The 21,407-nt window shown below is 35.6% G+C and overlaps 1 protein-coding gene across 1 annotated transcript in view; it reads right to left on the bottom strand.

Annotated features, from left to right (window-relative positions):
* The window catches only part of COL25A1 (collagen type XXV alpha 1 chain), a 513,961-nt gene that overhangs the window by 103,176 nt on the left and 389,378 nt on the right, over nucleotides 1-21,407 (bottom strand). Inside the window, exons 11-12 of the mRNA XM_058294312.2 lie at nucleotides 19,823-19,849; nucleotides 16,671-16,715 (exon numbers count right to left, since the gene is read on the bottom strand). Coding sequence (XP_058150295.1) covers nucleotides 16,671-16,715; nucleotides 19,823-19,849 — 72 coding nt within the window. The remainder of the gene's footprint in view (nucleotides 1-16,670; nucleotides 16,716-19,822; nucleotides 19,850-21,407) is intronic.

The raw sequence follows: 21,407 nt of genomic DNA, 5'->3' as shown, positions 1-21,407 counted from the left end.
GCCATTTTTTTTTCAGTCTTAAAAACCCAGCTAATGTGTTCTTTCGGAAAGTACAGTAATTAATAATATATCTATATATAGGTTGAATGATAATATTCCTTTTCTCTTAGGAAAAATGTGCTTAATTATTAACAGAAAGGTTAAATGGTACAACTGGTAAAACTCTAAATGTCCATGAAGAGATAATAGTTCCTATTAATAGGAATTATTAATAGTTCCTATTAAAATTAAAATGGTCTATATGGCCAAGAGGTTTCTGAGTCATGGAGCTATTAATATCTCCAACTCAGAGAGGGAAGTAGTCTGTTCTTATGTAATACTAATATCTTTGAGTGCATATTTACATATGTTACTTCATTCACTTTTACTGATTATACTTGGAGGTAAATATTATAATCCTCATTTGACAAAGGAGGAAACTAAGGGTCAGAAAAGGTAAGTAATTTGTTCAAGGTAATAAAAATACTGAATAACAAAGCTGGGATTTAAATCCAGGCTTTTCTGAATTTAAAATCCACACTTTATCCACTACTATGCCACTTACTACCTGGATGATCCTGGGCAAAATATTTAACCTCTTTGCGCCTCAGTTTCCTCATTAATAATAACTGGAGAAAACAATAGTATGCACTTCACAGAACTGATGTGAAGATTAAGTGGGCTAGTATATATACATACATTATGCCTGGCACTTGGTAAAAGCTAAATAAAGTAGACTGCTTCTATTCTCTGCATGGAGCAACTTAAGTAGGAGAGAAGAATCCTGAAAGAAATTCAGTTTCTCAAAAATTACCCCCATAATGCTGTGTCACAGCTGGACAAGGTATATCAGCCCCTTAGTAATATGGACTGGCATCAAATGGATGGAAGTGGGTAAATAATAACCTGATATGATGGTTATAACAAGTTGTTTCATTGCAGCTTTACTTTTAAAACACATTTCAAAATCACAGGTGCCATTTGGAGATCAAATCTAATGATACAAAAAACAGGCTTTGTGGTTCGTATGGACTTAATATTTTAAAAGCGGTCAGAAACCTGAAGGGAAAATAGACTCCATGAATATAGAAACCCTACAGTGGTTAAGAACACGGTGTTTAGGAACAAAATTTGTTTTAACATGAAAGTACTGTGAGAATAGTAACATTTTCTCTTACCCTTCCCAACTCCTGTTCATCCTTTAAGTTTTATCTAAATCACTTATTAGGGAAGCATTCTTTGACTTTTCACACCAGGCCAGGCTGCCCTCGGCTTCTCCATCATGGCACTGAACAGTGTTGTAATTTAACAGTTTCTTAGTATAATTGTAACTTTTGCTTCTGATATAGGAAAATTTGAAGCTAACTATCCTGAAAACAAATAGACTTACAACATTCTCAAAGCTTTCAGGAATTTAACTCAGACTCTTTACATGGTAGAGTTAAGGTAGAAAAAGAAAATAATGTTTTCATATGTTACAGAAGTGGATCAAGAATAGAAAACACTGAATTCACTGTTTAGTCCAGTGAGTAGGCTTAAATAAATGGCTTAACCTTGGAGGTCTGAGAGCTTTAGTGTATCTTCTCTCTAAATAAATTTACAATAAAAATGCCATTAGGAGCAGATGTGGCTCAAGCAGTTTGAGTGCCCACCTCCATCATGGGAGGTCTGGGTTTGGTTCCTGGTGCCTCCCAAGGAAAAAAGACAGACAACGAGCAATGAGCAAAAAAACAAAAAACACACAAAATTAAAAAACAACACACAGACAACAAGCAAAAACAATGAATGCAAACAACAAGGAAAAAAAAAAACAAGCAAAAACAAGAGGGAGCAATCTGAGGAGGGGGGAATGCCCTTAGAAGTATGCTGTGAGGAAGCAGATGTGGCTCAAGTCATTGGGCTTCCATCGACCACATGGGAGGGAGGACCCAAGTTCAGTTCCTGGGGCCTCCTGGTAAAGGCGTGCCTGGGTGGCAAGCCAGGACTGCACAGCAAGTGATGCAGCAAGATGATAACACAACAAAAGAGACGCAGGGGAGAGTCAAGGCGAGATGCAACAGAAACCAGGAACTGAGGTGGTGTAAGCGACATGGAACCTCTCTCCTACAATGGAAATCCCCAGGACTGAATCCTGGTGAAGCCTAGAGGAGGAAACAAGAAGACAAAAAGAAACAGACACAGAAGATCACACAGTGAATGGATACAGACAGCAAAGCAGTGAGGGGTGAGGGGGAGGGAGGAAAAAAAAGAAGTATGCTGTGAAGATTAATGTCAGTTAAAAACTGGGAGATCCATGTATAAGAGATGAAAAGGAATTCCAAATAGCATAACTAAAAACTGATTAAAAATAAAGGTACTTAAAAGTCACATAGCTGTCTGGGATAAATTAACAGATGACACACTCATATCAGTTTTTTCTTTATATTTTGAAGTCTTAAAAATAGTAATAAATTCTAGAATACACTTGAAAAAACACATGAAACAAGATAGTTTGGTGTTTGTCTTTTGCTTTGGAAACAATCTCTATTCCTTTGGAGCCTCAGGAAAATTCTAGCTTGCCTAGACAACAGAATTTTTTTGTTATTGTTGTTCCTTACTTTATTAGAGAAGTGGGATTACAGAACAATCATGCATAAAATATAGGATTCCCATATACCACCTTACCACCAACACCTTGCATTAATGAGGAACGTTTGTTGCAACTGACGATGGCACTCTTGAATTGCACTATTAAAGACCATGGTTTAACTTAGGGTTCACTGTTTATGCAGTAGAGTTCCACGGATTTTTTTTTATAAAAAATTATTTTGTAACAATATAAGCAATCTAACATTTACCCTTTCAATCATATTCAGATATATATTTCAGTGCTGTTAATTGTGTTCATGATGTTGTGCTACCATCACCACCATCCATTACCAAAACATTTCCATCATTCCAAACAGGAACCCTGTACATTTAAGCTTTTAACTTCTCATTACCTATCTCAACCCCATATCCTGGTAACCTGTATTCTACATTCTGACTCTATTAGTTTGCTTATTCTAATTGTTTCAAATCAGTGGGATCATACACTTTTTGTCTTTTTGTGCCTGGCATATTTCACACAACATAATGTCTTCAAAGTTCATCCATACTGTCGCATGTATCAGGACTTCATTCCTTTTTACAGCTGAATATTCCATTGCATATACATATGACATTTTATTTATCCATTCATCAGCTGATGGGTTGCTTCCATCTTTTGGCAGTTGTAAATAAGGCTGCCAAAGCATACGTGTGCAGATAACTGTTCTAGCCCCTGCTTTCAGTTCTAGTAGTGGGTTTCCAGGTCATGTGGTAGTTCTATATTTAGCTTTCTAAGGAACCAACAAACTGCCTTACACAGCAACTGCACCATTTTACATTGCCCACCAGCAATGAATGTTTCTAATTTTCTACATCCTCTCCAACCTTTGTATTTTGTGCATATGTGTGTGGGTGTGTGTTTATAGCAACCATTCTAACGGGTGTGAAACAGTATCTCATTGTGGTTTTGATTTGTACTTCCCTGATGGCTAATGATGTTGAGCATCTATTTGTGTGCTTTCTGGCCATTTGTATATCTTCTTTGGAGAGATGTCTATTCAAGTCTTCTGCCCATTTTAAAATTTGGTTGTTTCTCTTTTTGTTGTTAAGTTTAAGGATTTCTTTATGTATACTGGATATTAGTCTGTTATCAGATAAGTGGTTTCCAAGTATCTTCTCACATTATATAGGTTGTCTTTTTTACTTTCATGGTAAAGTCCTTTGATGAACAAAAGTATTTTATTTTGATGAAGTCCCATTTACCTATTTTATCTTTTGTTGCTAGTATTTTGGGTGTAAAGTCTAAGAAACCATTGCCTAACACAAGGTTCTGAAGATTTTTTCCTACATTTTCTTCTAGGAGTTTGATAGTTCTGGCTCTTATGTTGAGTTAATTTTTGTATATGATGTGAGGTTGTTCTTTCTTTCTTTTTCTTCCAAATGGAGATCCAGTTTTCCCAGCACCATTGTTGAAAAGACATTTGTTGAAGAGAATATTCTTTCCCAATTGAGTGGTTTTTGTCACCTTGTCAAAATTCAGTTGGCCATAAATGTTAAGGGTTGATTTCTGAGTTTTCAATTCTATTCACTGGTCTATATGTCTGTCTTTGTGCAAGGACCATGCTGTTTGATTACTGTGACTTTGTAATAAGTTTTTTAAGATTGGGAAGTGTGAGTCCTCCAACTTCATTCTTCTCTTTCAAGATGGCTTTAGCTATTCAGGGCCCCTTACCCTTCCATATACATTTGCTGATTAGCTTTTCCAACTCTGAAAAGAAGGTGGTTGGAATTTTGATTGGGATTGCATTACATCTATAAAATGCATGAGTAGAATATGGCATCTTAATGATATTTAGTCCTCCAGTCCATGAACATGGAGTATCCTTCCATTATTAGGGTATTCTTTAATTTCTTTTAGTGGTGTTTTTTAGTTTTCTGTGAACATGTCCTTTACATCATGCTTGGTTAAATTTATTCCTAGATATTTGATTCTTTTAGTTGTTATTGTAAATCAAATTTTTTCTTGATTTCTTATTTTGGTTGTTCATTGCTAGTGCATAGAAACACTACTGATTTTTGGGAGTTGATCATGTACCCCTCTACTTTCCTGAATTCAACTATTAGCTCTAGGAGCTTTTTTGTGGATTTAGGATTTTCTGTGTATAGGATCATACCATCTGGAAATAAGGAAAGGTTTGCTTCTTTCTTTCCAAACTGGATGCCTTTTATTTCTTTTCCTTGCCTAACTGCTCCGGCAAGAACTTGCAGTACAATATTGAATAACAATGGTGATAGTGGGCATCCTTTTCTTGATCCTGATCTTAGAGGGAAAGCTTTCAGTGTTTCACCATTAAGAAGGATATTAACTGTGGGCTTTTCCTACAGGTCCTTTATCATATTGAGGAAGTTTGCTTCTATTCCTAGTGTGCTAAGTGTTTTTATCAAGAAAGGGTGCTCTATTTTGTCAGATGCCTTTTCTGCATTGACTCAGATGATTATGTGTTGTTTCACCTTCATTCTGGTAATGTGGTATAATACATTACTTTATTTTCTTATATTATGCAACCAACCTTGCATACCAGGGATAAATCTCACTTGATTGTGGTGTATAATTCTTTTAATATGCTGTTGGAATTAGTTTGCTAGTATTTTGTTGAAGATTTTAGCATCTAAATGCATAAGAGATATTGGTATGTGGTTTTCTTTTCTTGTGGTATCTTTATCTGGCTTTGATATAAGGGTGATGTTGGCCTTGTAGAATGAGTTAGGGAGTGTTTCTTCTTCATCATTTTTTTAAAAAATTTGAGCAGAATTGGTGTTAAGCCTTCTTGAAATGTTTGGTAGAATTCCCCTGTGAAACCATCTTTCCTGGGGTTTTCTTGGGAGGTTTTTGATGACAGATTCAATCTCTTTACTAGTAACTGGTTTGTTGAGACCTTCTATTTCTTCTTGAGTCAGTGTAGGTAGTTTGTCTGTCTCTAAGTATCTGCCCACTTCATTTATGTTATCTAATTTATTGGCATAAAGCTGTTCATACTATCCACTTATATTCACTTCTATTTCAGTGGGGTTGGTAGTAATGCCTTCCTTATCATTTCTATCTTATATCCTCTTTCTTTTTTCTTTGTCAGTCAAGCTAAAGTTTTGTGATTTTGTTGCTCTTTTCAAAGAACTAGCTTTTGTTTTTCTTGATTCTATTGTGTGTGTGTGTGTGTTTTGTTTTTTTTTTTCCCTATTTCATTTATCTTTGCTCTAATCCTTATTTCCTTCCTTCCGCTTGCTTTGGGTTTAGTTTTTCTTCTTTTTCTATTTCTTCCAGTTTTGAAGTTAGGTCTCTGATTTGAAGTCTTTTTTTCTTTCATAATGTAGACATTCAGAGCTATAAATTTCCCTATTAGCACTGCATTTGCTGCATTCCCTAAGTTTTGGTATGTTGTATATGTATTTTCATTTGCCTCAAGGTATGTCTTAATTTTCCTTCCGATTTTCTCTTTGACCCCTTGGTTGTTTAACAGTATGTTGTTTAATTTCTACACATTTGTTAATTTTCCCTTTCTCCCTCTGTTATTGATTTCTAGCTTTATTCTTTTATGGCTGGAGAATAAACATTGTATATTTCAATATTTTTTAATTTATTGAGACTTTTTCATGACCAAACATATGGTCTATCCTGGAGAATGATATATATGCTCTCAAGAGGAATGTGTGTTCTGTTTTCCTTGGGTAAATTGTTCTATATATGTCTATTAAGTCTAGATGGTTTAATGTATTATTAAGGTCCTGTACTTCCTTATTTTTAAAACTTTATTTCAAAAAATAAAATATCAAACAAAAGGCAGCTTAACAAATTATCACAGCCTTACTTAAAAAAATCCTGCCTGGTCACATTTATCTTATTTAATCCTAAAAACAGAGTAAATTGTTTCTCTAGTGTTCCAAAAGATGGATAAATGAGTACAGATTGGTTAAATAACATGACCAGGGTCTACTTACTTGTTAATGAAGAAAATGAAAAAAAAAAAGCTTGACATTTATTGTGCTCTAATCCTTTTGCAAGAGCAGAGAGAGCAGTGATCCCTCAAGTCCCAAAATGTGGGTTGAAGCAACAGCTCTACCATGAAAAAAAAATTGTATGACTTAGGGGAAGTCATTTAACCTCTCTGAGTCTCGGTTTCCTCATCAGTAAAGTGAAGATGACAATATCCACCATCTCTGGCTTACCATTGATGAAGGAATTTAAAAATTATTATACTCTAGTCCAGCAATTTCACTTACAGAAATGTATCCAAGTACACAAAATATTCAAGTACACAAAAGCATATCTGTACAAGATTGTTCCCTGAGGCACTGTTTATAATACTGAAAATTTTGAAACAACCAAATGACTGTCTATATGGAGTAATTATGACATATCCCAAGCAGGCATTTAAAAAGATGAAAGAGACCTCTATTTTTTGAGTATGAAATGTAGCGTACAGGTGATATTATTACATAGGGGTACACCTGGTAAACTATCCAAGAACCTAAATATAGTGGTTGATTCTAAGAAGTGGATCTGGTATTTGTGAGATATTACTATTTCACTGAATATTGTTTGGTATTGTTTGAAATGTTTACCTCCGTGTTGAACATTTTGAAATGCATGTTCTGCCTGAGAATTACTTAACAAAAAAATAAACATTAAATGCTTGATCATATTCACATCTCATAAAACTAAATCCCATGTTCTTTTCTAACCATTACCATAGATATAGTACCTACTTTGCCTTTGCTACAAAATATTACAATGTTACTGCTAGCTATAGTCTATAAGTTATTAATACATTAGTTGTATTTTCCTTGTAATGGATGAACATACTTGTATTTGTATTGTTAACCACAATCCTCCTCTACCACTGAAATCATTATATTATAGAGGCCCTAGATTATCCTCCAGCTGTCTTTCAAAGAACATTAGTCTGCTTAGACTACCCCTTTCGGTCAAACACATTTTTAAATCAGCAGTGTTAATCATACTCATTATAATGTTACCATCAACTCTATCCATGTCTACATATTTACAATCAACCTTATTAAACTTCTACATACAGTTAGCATCAGCTCCCCCTTCTCAACCCACATTCTGTCTTCTGCTAACCTATACTCTAAACTCTTGTTAAGTTTACTCATTATATTTAGTTCATATCAGTGAGACCACATGATATTTTCACTTTTGTGCCTAGCTTATTTCACTCAACATAATATCCTCAAAGTTCATCCATATTGTTATATGCATCCCTACAGCAGAATTCTGTCATATGTATTTACCACATTTTGTTTATCCATTCATTGGTTGACAGGCACTTAGGTTGATTCCATCTTTTAGCAATTGTGAATAATGCCATTATGAACATTGGTGTGCAAATACCTGTTTCTGTCCTTGCTTTCAGTTTTTCTGAATATATTCCTAGTATTGGGATTGCCAGATCATAAGGTAGTTCTATATTTAGCTTCCTGAGGAACTGCCAAACTGTCTTCCATAGAGGTTACACCATTTTACATTCCCTACAACAGTGAAAGAGTATTAGTACTTCTCCACATCCTCTCCAGTACTCGTAGTTTCCTGTTTTTTAAATTATGGTCATCCTCTAAAGCTGAAGTGACTTCTCATTGTAGTTTTGATCTGCATTTCCCTAATAGCTAGGGATGCTGAGCATGCTTTCATGTGTGTTTTTTTGTGTGTGACAATTTATATTTCCTCTTTGGAAAAATTTCTACTCTTTTGCTCATTATTATTATTATTTTTTTAAGATTTATTTAATTCCCCTCCCCTCCACCGGTTGTCTGTTTTCTGTGTCTTTTTGCTGCGTCTTGTTTCTTGGTCTGCTTCTGTTGTCGTCAGCGGCACGGGAAGTGTGGGCGGCGCCATTCCTCAGCAGGCTGCTCCCTCCTTCGCGCTGGGCGGCTCTCCTTATGGGTGCACTCCTTGCGCGTGGGGCTCCCCTACGCGGGGGACACCCCTGTGTGGCATGGCACTCCCTGCGCGCATCAGCACTGCGCATGGGCCAGCTCCACGCGGGTCAAGGAGGCCCGGGGCTTGAACCGCGGGCCTCCCATGTGGTAGACGGACAACCTAACCACTGGGCCAAAGTCCGTTTCCCTCTTTTGCTCATTTTTAAATTGTGTTCCTTGTCTTTTTATCATTGAGTTGTGTGATCTCTTTATATAACATGGAAATCAAATCCTTATCAGATATGTGACTTCTGAAAATATTTCCTATTGAGTAGGCTGTCTTTTCATTTTCTTAACAAAATCATTTGAAACATAAGTGTGTGTGTGTTTTTTTTAGGTGGTCCCATTTATCTGTTTGGTTTTTTTTTCATTGCTCATGCTTAGGGTATAAGGTTTAAGAAACCCCGACCTACCACAAGATCTTAAAGATGTTTCCATACATTTTCTTCTAGGAGTTTAATGTTTATCACTTTTATATTAGGTCCTTGATTCATTTTGAGTTAATTTTTGGATAAGGTGTGAGATGGTGTTCTCTTTCTTTCGTTTAGATATGGATATCCAGTTTTCTCAGCACCATTTGTTGAATGGATTGTTCTGACAGCCTTGTCAGAAATTACTTGACCACAGACCAATTCTATTCCACAGGTCATCTGTCTATATCTATGCCAGTACCATGTGTTTTTACCATTGTAGCTAAGTAACTAAGTAGTAGCTTAGCTAAGTAGCTAAGTAGCTAAGTACTTAGCTAAGTAGCTAAGTAGTAAAGGCAAGAGGTGAGAGTTCTCCAACTTCATTCTTCTTTTTAAAGATATTTTGGCTATTAAGGAGCCCTTACCCTTCCAGATAAATTTGATAATTGGCTTTTCCAATTATGCAAAAAAAAGGCTGTTGGAATTTTTATTGGGGTTGTGTGGAATCTGTAAATCAGTTTAGGTAGAATTAACATCTTAATGATATTTAGTCTTCCAATCCATGAATGTATATGGAATGTACGTCCATTTATTTAAGTCTACTTTGGTCTCTTTTAGTAATGCTTTGTAGTTTTCAGAATACAGGTCCTTTATGTCCTTAGTTAACTTTACTCATAACTGTTCGATTCTTTCAATTGTTAATATATATGGCTTTTTTTTTTCTGACTTCCTCTTCAGTTTACTCATGTTAGTATATAGAAATGCTATTGATTTTTGTTAATTACCCTTGCATCCCAGCACTTTGCTGAGGTTGTCTACTAATTCAAGTAGTAGTGAGCTGACACAACAAAATGATGCAACAAAATGATGCAATGGTGAGACACAATGAGGAAATAAAATGAAAGGTACGAGTGGGAGTGGAGGTGACTCAGGTCTTTGGGTGCCTCCCTCCCACATGGGAGGTCCCAGGTTTGGTTCCTGGTGCCTCCCAAAAAGAAGACAAGCACACAATGAACAGACTTGGAGAGCAGATGGTGAATGCAAAACAACAAGGGGGTGGGGGAGAAATAAATAAAATAAATCCTAAGAAAAGGGTGTTGTATTTTGTCAAATGCCTTCTCTGCAGCAATTGAGAGGATCATGTGATTTTTCTTCAATTTATTAATGTGGTGTGTTGCATGGATTTTCTAGTGCTGAACCACACTTGCATACCTGGTATAAAACCCACTTGACTGTGGTGCATAACTCTAATGTGCTTTTGGATTCAGTTTGCAAGTACTTTGTTGAGGATTTTTGTTCTATATTATTAGAGCAATTGGTCTGTAATTTTCTTTTTTTTGGTACAATCTTTATCTGGCTTTGGTATTAGGGTCATGTTAGCTTCACAGAATGAGTTTGGTAGCATTCCCTCTTGCTGAATTTTTTGGCAGAGTTTGAACAAGATTGGGATTATGTCTTCTTTAAATGATTGGTAGAATTTACCTACTTACCTGTGAGGCCATCTGGTCCTGGGATTTTCATTTTAGGGAGGCTTTTTTTTTTCTCTCTCTCTCTTTCTTTTCTTTTTTCCTTTTTGTTTTTATTAGGGAGGTTTTTCATGACTGTTTCAATTTCTTTTCTTGTAATTCGTTTGTTGAAGTCTTCAATTACTTTTACGGTCAGTGTGGGTTGTTCATGTGTTTCTAAGAACATGTTCATTTCATCAATGTCTAGTTTGGTTTATAGTTGTTCATAGCATCTTCTTATGATCACTTTTATTTCTGTGGAGTCAGTGGTATTTAGCCCCTTCTTATTTTTTATTTTATTTAAATCTTCTCTTTTTTTCTTTGTTAGTCTAGCTGAGGGTTTGTCAATTTTGTTGTTCCTCTTGAAGAGCAAACTTTTGCTTTTGTTTATTTTCTCTATTGCTTTTTTATTCTCCACTTCACTTTTCCTGCTCTAATCATTGTTATTTCTTTCTTCTTGCCTTGGGATTAATTTACTGCTTCTTTCATAGTTGCTATAGGTGTGTAGTTAGGTCTTTGAGTTTAGCTCCTTCTTATTCTTTAATGTAAGCATTGAGGACTATAAATTTCCCTCTCAGCACTGCTTTTGTCCCATAAGTTTTGATATGTTGTGTTCTTGTTTTCTGTCATCTTGAGATATTTACTGATTTATCTTGCAATTTCTTCTTTGATCCACTGGTTATTTAAGAGTATATTGTTTAATCTCCATATATTTGTGAATTTCCCCTTTTTTCTACCTTTAACTGATTTCCAGCTCCATTCTATTATCAGAAAAAGTGCTTTGCACAATTTCAATCTTATTAAATTAATTGAGATGTGACTTATGAACCAACATGTGGTCTAATCTGAAGAAAGATCCATGAACACCTGAGAAGAATGTATATCCTGTTGTTTTGGGGTGTAGTGTTCTACAAATGTCTGTTAGATAGTTCTTTTATCATATTATTCAAGCTCTCTGTTTACTTATTTATCCTCTGTACAGATGTTCTACCCAAAGCTGAGAGTGGTGTGTTGCAGTCTCCAACTATTATTGTAGAGACATCTATTTCTCCCTTCAGTTTTGCTAGTGTGTGCCTCATGTATCTGGATATTTTTCATCTGTTTTCCTTGTGGTTACCATAGTGTTAAAATTTAACATCCTAAATATATAATAATTATTTGGTTTGATACTAAACTTCAATATCATGCACATATCCTTTTCTTATATGCCTCTCTTCCCCCACCAATTTTTGTACTTGATCACTGATCAAATACATGATCAGTGAACAGTTGTGCACACCCCTGTTCTTGGGGAAAAGAATTTTTATGTCCCTTTCTGTCACCACCTGCTAGCCAGGGACTGGAACCTGCAGCAGCCTCTCATGAGAGTTGAGGATGACCTTCAGAGCCGCTGCATGGAGAGAGCAGTTTACATTTCTTTATTGTAATTTTTCAGCTTTTTCCTTCCACTCTTTCCTGGATGCTGTATAGTGTTCTTTTTGGCCTCTAGAGTTTCAAAATAGATGTTTCTGACAGTTTCTGCCTGTTTAATAGTTGTTTTTGGTAGAAGGACTAACTCTTGGAGCTCTCTACTCCACCATCTCCCAAAATTTGTTTTTGACACTGAAAATCTTTCATATCATTTTCATGGTAACAGGGGACAAGGATGTGAACCAAGAGTTGTACAAATTAGACTTCTCTTCCATAGCATTTGCAAAGTGCAGACAAAGTTACTATTCAAATACATTGTCATTATTGTGATTTATTCCATAGATACCAATTAACGAGAAAATGTTTAAGAGTTGAAAAATACAGGGTTCTAATGACACCTATTAAGAGTTCAGATTTTTAATGTTCAGATATATGAGTATACAAACCAAAATTGTGGGCAGCAATTTATTTTGCTAAACAATTTTCAGCTTAAAAAAATGATTTCACCACAGAATTATTTTAAATGGCTCACTTCCCTAGGGTACCTGAAGTAGATTTAAATGGCAAAATATTCACATGTACATATTTTCATATGCGTATATGTGCATGTATGTGTGTGTGAGAAAGAGAAAGAACTATGAAGCACAAATCAAATATTAATTATTCCTTTGAAATTAAGAAGATCAAGTCACAAGAATTACAAAACAAATAAACAAAAAACAGAATCCAATACAATTAGCCAGAAAAGAGAGAAACATTTCAGATTTTTTGGTAAAAATTGGCATTAAACTTGTCTTAGTTACTTCAGCTGTTAAAAACAATCACAAATTACAGAAATGTCTTTCAGAATTGGGAACAGAGGATGCTAGATGTTGGTTGAATTGGGATGAGACAAGGGTGACTTTTCGAGAGCCCTGACTTTGGGACTGTGCTCCCAAATTACCCCACTCTGATGACTGAACTTTTGAAATAATGAAAGATGTATCTTTGCTCTCCCCATAGCTGTAGCACTTATATTCCAAATGCTCAGTATTAGGGGAAAAAACACAGAAGAAACACACTCATACTAGCTTCATGTATAATTTTTGCATATTCATTTTATCCTTTCTTGAATTCAACTGGCTTCTGATCCCTGTCTGAATGTAAGTGTCTAGGCTTACAGCTCTAGCTCATTTGCAGAAATTCTTACCTGTAAGTGGATTACTATTAATACAGGTAGTATATTATATTTATTGAGTATCTATTACATAGTATCCATTGATACATTACCCAATCATTCTACAAGGTCTGTATCTATATTTTACACTTAAGGCTTAGAAAAGTCAGTAATTTGTCTTGACAAATATATTAAACATTCTCTGACTGCAGAGACCATGCTCTTTGCATTGTAATCCACTGCCTTTCACTTCTCACAGGATGTTTAGTAACCCTTTGTAGATTGTCATTCCAAAAGAGACTAGATCAAAGTTCAACACCATGCTACTGCTTATTTAAGTCTTTCCTCCTAATACAATATGAAGAACTGGAAGACCATCAAAAGATAAATATTCAGATTAGCAGTCAAGGTGACCATAATTTAAAGGAAAATAAGTGTAAAAGGTCACTACTATGTTTATTGGCGAAGACTAATCCCCAATTTTGTCAATCTGAATGGACGGAGAGTGTTCTAGTGAAAAACAAAGATTTTCTTTAAAATAGTTTACTTTTCTTTTTTTTCAAGAAACAAGAGAAAAACATTTTTATTTCCTAGTTCTTATATGCCATATTTCTGAGAGCTTAGAAATCTTACCCTCCCTTAACCATTGTCTGAAAACTATTTTCTAAGCATCAAAAGTATTTCTCTGATAAAAGTGAGACTGTAAGGTAGGAATTAAATGTGTTCTCAAGACAGATTAAGGATACTGAGGTTTTTGTTTTTTTTTAAAGAACATATATTATGATGTCACTGAAAGTTCCTTTCTTAGAAAAACAAATCCTCGAGTTTCGAAACCCATTTCATGTGTTCTAAGAACAAAATTATTACTCGATTCCAAACTTTGTTCTTACTATCTAAATAATCTGCTGCTTCAGAGAGGAGGACTCATTTTCAGTCCTGTATTTTCCTAAAGATGACATAGCAGATGTTACAAATATTAGATAATGTCTAGGTTAACAAAAATTCCATACACAAAGTTTCAGGTTAATTTCTATGGAATAGGAAAAACAAATTTAAGCTAAATCGTGGTAGTGCCTTCATAGAAAGATGAAATTTAATTCCTAGGTTTTACAGAAAACACTTTTAAAATGTTGTAAAGATGCATAATCAGACATAAACTAAAAGTATTAACTGTACTTTTTCTTGAAATACAATTTCAAGAAATTATTTGATTACTAGGACAAAAAAATGTCAAAATGTCATATCTCTTTCTCTTGTGAAGGAAACTGCATATTTCCTTTGCAAAAATAAAGATTAGTCTTCATAAGAGTATATGTGACAATTTTAAAGTTTTTTGTTTAGCTAAAGGTTTCTAAAAATTTTCATGATCATCTCAAAATTGAAAAAAGAAATGGTAAAAAGAATAATAAAAAATTACCTTCACGGCATACAAGTTTTGTTTTTTATCAATGTTAAAAACTATATTTATGCTATACCCCTAATTTGTCCTTTATAAATATTGTCTTGAGTTAAGTCATTTTAAAATCCACCCTAGATGCTGCAGGGACAGTTACCAGACACTGTATGTCCTCCCACGGCCCACTGGGTGGACCATGGGAGAGTGTAGGCTATGGTGTGGACCATTGACCATGAGGTGCAGCGATGCTCAGAGATGTATTCACCAAATGCAATGAACGTCTCATGATGATGGAGGAGGTTGTTGTTATGGGGAGAGGAGAGGGGTGAGAGGGGTGAGGGGGGTGGGGGGTATATGGGAAAAAGAAAAAAATAAAAATAAAAAGCCACCCTAGAATGAACACACTTTCAATTATTTACTTGTGATTGTAGTGGGATGGATTGTGCCCCCTTAAAAATACATACTCAAGCCCTAATTCCGGGTACCTGTGAAAGTGACCTTATTTAGAAATGGGGTCTCTGCAGACTCAATTATGTTGAAATGAAGGTTAGGATGAGCCCTAAATCCAATGACTGGAGTCCTTATAAGGAAGGGAAAGGACACAAAGATACACAGAAGGAAGAAAGTCACTTTAAAACGGAGGGAGAGATTGGAGAAATACAGCTACAAGGTAAGGAGTGTCAGCAGAACCTGAGAAAAGTAAGGAGGGAGTATTTCCTAAACCTTCTAAGGACCTGAAGCCTCTAGAACTGTGAGAGAATTGACTTCTGTTGTTTTCAAGCCACCAAGTTTGTTCTAATTTGTTAAGGCAGCACTAGGAAATAATACAATGATCTTCTGTTCTAAACAGAAAGGTAATCTTTTGTCTTTACCAGGATTTGCAAAACAAATGGATATGCATTTTACTAAGTGGAAAAATAGAGCTGAGGCATGGACAGTTACCTCCTGCATGGACAGTTACCTCCTGGTGAGTGTGCAGTATTTGTTGGTGGAGCAGTATTTTGTTGGTGGACTAAAGGATACTGAAAGTGAAATAAAAGTACTTTCATTTCACCTAGGAATTGAGTAATTCTTGGAACAGAGAGCCCTTTGAAACAATTTAATCAACCTTCCAGAATTTCACTAAAATGAAATGAAGAAAAAGTTCCATGGTAATACCAAATACTGCCATAATGGCATTTTACTTATATTTACTCATTTAATTCTCACATTGATTCTACTGGGTATGAACTGTTATTGTCTATCTCCTTTTTACAGATGAGGAAAATGAGGTCCAGAAACTTCAAAAACTGACAAAATGCACAGTGCCTCTAAGTGGCAGTCTTTTGCTCTTAACCACTATTAGACGATTTAAAATTGTGATGATTTTTGTCTTACTGTTAGAGAAGAAAAAGATGGAAAAGATGGATAAAATGTCACAGAGTTCTTTCTGTATGGGTTAGGCTCCTCATGATTTTAGAATACAATCTAGGGCACATGGATTTTAAAACCTCTGGGAAGACAAAAAGATGGATCACAGGATTTCCAGGGGCCAGGCCAAGCTCTCTGGCCTAGCAGGTGGCTTTGCTGGCCACCACAGTGGTCTCCGTAGAGGTTCAGATGGAAGGGCTGTTGGGGAGCATGGGGTACCAGGCAAATCTATGAGGCGATGCTAGACATTCTGTCCAACACGTAAGTATGTTACAGGTATAAATGTACACATACAAATAGAATGTGTATGTAGAGTTCTGGGGATGTTTTTTCCTTTTCACTTATTTGTTTCCTCATTCTAATAATTATAGTAAATTTGTAGTACCATAACTTGGCAAGTCTAAACAGTTCCCTATTTTACTTAACAGTAAAAAGAACTTGTTTCTGGATTCCAGCTCAAAAGGCTTGCTCTGTAGAAGTTACTTTTGATAACCAAAGAAATAAGATATATTTGTTTTACCATGACAAAAATAGAGTGTGTTTATTTAATCAAATTAATGTTAAACATAGCATTTTCCCTACTTCATATATATTTATGAGATCTAGTTGAATCTCATATATAAAATACAAAAAATGCAATCCAAATACTCAAAGTGGAAAATTACATGAGGAGTTTCTGATTATTAAATTACTTTGATCATTTGCACCATAATTTCCCTGTATTTCAGACATATAGAAAATGTATTTAATAAGCATATAAAATTATTATTAACCTTACTGACTAGAATAATTCTATTATTTTAAAGATCTCCGAATTATTAAAAGAACTATTCTATAGAGCTCACCTTTTGCCCATTCATCCCTGGAATGCCAGGTGCTCCAAGAGAACCCTAAGGAGAAACGAGATTATATTAAGTAGATATCATAATCAAAAAATACCTCTGTTCTAAATTTATATTGTATTAGTTATGTTTGCCATAATTTTACCTTGCTAAACATCCTGCTGTATGATACTCCGTGATAACTCTACAACAACTAAGTATGCCAGTGGGAACTTTTTGCTTCTGGGAAGGATGTTTCTCCACCACACTCAGTAGTCTGTTTATTTTAAAATGTACTACAGGCTATGTTTGGGAGCCTATGCTTTTCAGTTCTTATCTAGTATGTTAAATAATACAATAAGCTTGAAAGAGAGAACAATGAGATTTCAGGTAGAAATGAAAACCAAGAGAAAAGGAAAAGATGGGCAAGCAGAGGAAGGTCAAAGAACTTCAAGTATCTGTGCAGATCTCATTCACTAGAAGAACAACTAGACTTCTGGTTAAGATGGAAAGAAAGGACATTTTTCCTGTCATCTCCCGAAACTCACTGAAAACAACGGGGGGAAATGGTGGGCAGTCAACCATCTCTGTGCTCCTGAAGCCTACAAACTATGAACACAGGTGCCAAATACTGTTCTTTCAAAGGGAAGAACCTCAGAAAGCTGGCACAATCCCTGCAGCCCTTGGGCTAGGAGACTGCACGCAGGGATCCCAGGCTTGGAAGGCTGAGCCAGCAACTTCTGCACAGTGCCAGGGGCCCAGAGCCCGGGATAATGGTGAAAATTATACAATACTGTCAATGTACTTAATGTCAAAGAACTGCCCACTTAAAATGGTTAAAATGTTTTTATATTATGTATATTTTACCACAATTAAAGATAAATTGGTTAAAAATATAATAATACAGGCAGGATTATCAAGCTTCCCCAGAAACAATGGAATTGAAATTTAACCTTGTTTTTAAATATCCACTTAGACAAAATATGATTTTTTAAATATTCACATCATAAATTGATATTCTTATCTACCCTAAAGTCCCATGGCTCTGTATTTTGGTGCTTTCAAGAAATAAATGTGGAGACAGTGGCCACTGGAGGTGCTGAAGGCAGGGAGAGAGAAAAAGAGGTGTAATATGGGAAAATTTGGGGGACTATGAATTTTCCAAATGACACTGTAATGGCAGGCCACTACATACTCTGCCATAACCTACAGACTTGAGTGGGAGAGAGTGGAAACTACAATGTAAACTTTAATCCATGCTTAGTGGCAATGCTCCAAACATGTTAACCAATTTCAATGAATGTACCACACTAATGAAAGAAGTTGTAAATGTGGGAAGGGTTCAAAGTATGGGGAATGGGGCATATGGGGCTCCCTTATATTTTTGTGTATAACATTTTGTGTAATCTAAGTATCTTTTAAAAAGTTAAAAATATATATTAAAAGAAAGAGAAATAAATAGGCTTAGTTCCATCTGGAAAAAACGTAGCAGTAGCAGTAACTCTTGAATTTCATGAGTTTAAATACCCTGAAATAAAAGGTAATTCAAATAACAAGTACTTGTTACACAAATAATCAAATAAAGGACCAGTGTTATTAACTCTTATTTGTTGATTTGGAGCACTTCCCTCCTGGACTTTGAAGCGGGTCTATTCAAGTCACAGGAGTGTAAATATCTGTCTTTCAAAGTAGACTAGAATGGTGTCACAGGTTTTAAACACTGACCAGGAACAACATGGTGTCTACACACAAATTTTAATTCAAGTGTGCCTGTGCGAGTGTGTACGTGCCTCTCACGTATGTTGTGTGTATCTGTGCACCCACATGTGTGCATGCATGGGGGAGGGTGAGTATGGATGGTTGGACATAGATGGTGTGAGCTGAGAACAAGAAAGCTAATTATTGCCTGAGAAAATGTAAGACATCTAACTGGATACAGAAACATTAATAATAAATGTTTTCAAATACTCATGTCATTTCCTTCCTTTTAGGGCTCCGTTTTAGACTCTGGAGAAACCATTTTTAAATACAATGTTCCTATTCTTTTTCTAGCACTAGAAAACAGATTTTCCTAGGTCGTTGTATGATATCAAATTTCTTTAGTAATAATTTTAAAAATACTTTATTAAATAGTAATCATATGCAAAACAAACTGAGATGGCAAGTTCCTTACTGCATTCAGTGATCAGATTGAGTGGGTCATTAAAGGACTTCCCGAGGCCTGAAGCAGTAATTTTACCCAGGTCGCATGTGGATTAGGGTAGCTTTACAATTTCACACCATGCTTAATAGAGACATTATTGCAAAGGACAAATTTCTCCTACACACAAGTTGTCTCACAACTCACTGGCTTTTACTTAGTTTGCAGGATTATGTTTCAACAGATGCCACATGCCCAGTGCTTGGGGGATAAAAAATTCCCTATCTTTGATGGATTCCAAAGATAAAGAATAATCACTTTTCCACCTGTTAAAATACTTTTTAAAAAGTTTTCTGTAGGTTAAATATTCTTTTTTCTCCCTTGCTGGGGTAAGGAATGGAATGGAATGGGGAAAGGGAACTCAGTGATATTTTGTTGGCAAAGGGCCATCTACCTGCTATTGATACAATTCGTGCAGTAGTATTGGTAATTTTTGAAGTCATAGATCTTCTCCAACCAAATTTAATGATCAGTTTTGATGACTGAGGATAATGTTGAAAGGCCAAGCAGGAAGTCACTTTTCAGGTCACCTCAACAAAGGAAGACACTATTGGGCCACTTGAAAACAGCCAACCGAACAACATCTACATCCTCAGTTCTGGCCAGTTTTACGGTCATTTGGCAATCATATATTTGAGCAAAACCATGCATTTAATTTGCAATGTCATATGCCCCTTCATGTTTTAAGTTTGGCTTCAATGTTTTACTAGGATTTGAACAAAAATTTTTTAATAACCTACAAGTGCAGCAGGCAGATTGAAAAGAATCGGCTCTGGATTTATTAAATTTTCTATACTGGAGTCATTTAGAACTCCTACAGCTCATAATACATGATTGTATTTTGAGAAAGCAGAATGTACAAACCAGACTGATTGCTTCAGCGTGACTTACAGTAGCTAATTCCATTCAAGATTCTTGCTAGACATTAGGCAGCAGGAGCATAATTACTTTCACAGTACTGTTGTTTATACTCTACCTTTTGTCCAGGAGGCCCTAGAGGACCCTAAAAATGAAAAAAAAAAAAAAAAAAAGAAAGAAATTCAATTAACATAATAGTGTAGCCACTTAAGCGTAAATAACCAATTAAAACTCTCCTATTCTGTAAGCCTGTCCTAAAAGCTGGACTGAAATCTGCTGCTATTTTGTATTTTAGAAAAATGAAAATTTTCAGTTGCAAGTACACAATAGGCCTTTTCTTCTCTCTTGAACTCTTTGGAAAAACATTAAGTATATACAATAGGATTCTGAATTTTCCCTAAAAAAATCTCTGCTATTTCAGAGCTTCTGCTTCTTCAAATATCTGCAAATTTATCATTATCAATCTAATTTAGAAGTCTGGATATGTCGTAGCTAGAACCAGTTAAAATCTAATGCAGACCCCCAGCAAATGGACACCCTACATTACTTTTGCACCTGCAAAACTTCAGTAAGCAGATTTACAAAGGAAATAATTGAATAGCATTACAAAGAAACATGTTTTATTCTTCTTCTGAGGAAATGTATCCAGTTGACCTGCCCCCAAACTTGTTTACAAATCAGGAGATGCCAAGGTCAATCATGGTACCTACTGTGTACCAGACAAGGAAACAAAAGATGCTGTGGGCTGTGGTAATACTCAGGGGAAAAAGAGAGATGCAGTATTTAGGGAAATGAATGAGCTGATTTACACATAAAATGGAAGTGTGGCAGTTCTAAGATCTGGCAGCTTTGCAACCACAAAGTCAGTGTTGGCATTCTGTTGGCTTTATTGAAAGGAAGGCACATGGGTTTGGGACTGTTGCCCATTGAGTATTCATGGAAAAGAACACAAAGAAATACAGCTATAATTCTCACTATTTGTGTCTATTTAAAAATAAAAATATTAAGCAGTTTCTTCCATTTTTTGCAAAAATATATTTATTTTTGGTATATTTTAACAAAGTTATGGATGATCCATCATTTCATGTAGCAAGCTCTTCACTCCATTATGCTTAACTAATAGGTAGCTTATTTTCAATGTATGTCATTTCAGTTAATCAGTATCTCTTGAATTTCCTGAGTTTAAATACAATGAAACAAAAGGTAATTTAACAACAAGTAACAAGTAACACTGAATAAAGCACTAGAGCCCTCACTGGAGGAAGAATTGACCATGCATACATTTTTTTAAAAAAAGATTACTTCTCTCCACCCCCTTATTGTTTGCATTCACTGTGTCTATTTGTTGTACGCTGGTCTTCTTTTTAGGAGGCACCAGAAATCGAACCCAGGACCTCTGATGTGGGAGGGAGGCACTCAATCACTTTAGCCACCTCTGTTCTCTGCTTTGCTTTGTCTCTCATTATGTTTTCCTCACATCTCTTGTTGCGTCATCTTGTGTCAGCTCGCTGCAACTACCTGTCCCGTCAGCTTGCTGTTTTGCTCGTCTTTTTTAGGAGGCACTGGGAAGCAGAACTGGGACCTCCTGTGTGGTAGGCAGGAGCTCAGTCACTTGAGCCACATCTGTTTCTCCATGCACACATTTTTATAAAAAACACAATTGTTAAGAACATTTAGAAAATGTATTCTCCGTAAGTTATTTT

This window comes from Dasypus novemcinctus, chromosome 1 (assembly GCF_030445035.2).
Source record: "Dasypus novemcinctus isolate mDasNov1 chromosome 1, mDasNov1.1.hap2, whole genome shotgun sequence".
NCBI lineage: Eukaryota > Metazoa > Chordata > Mammalia > Cingulata > Dasypodidae > Dasypus > Dasypus novemcinctus.
Note: the sequence above shows the minus strand (reverse complement) of the source record. Positions and strands in the feature narration are given on the sequence as shown.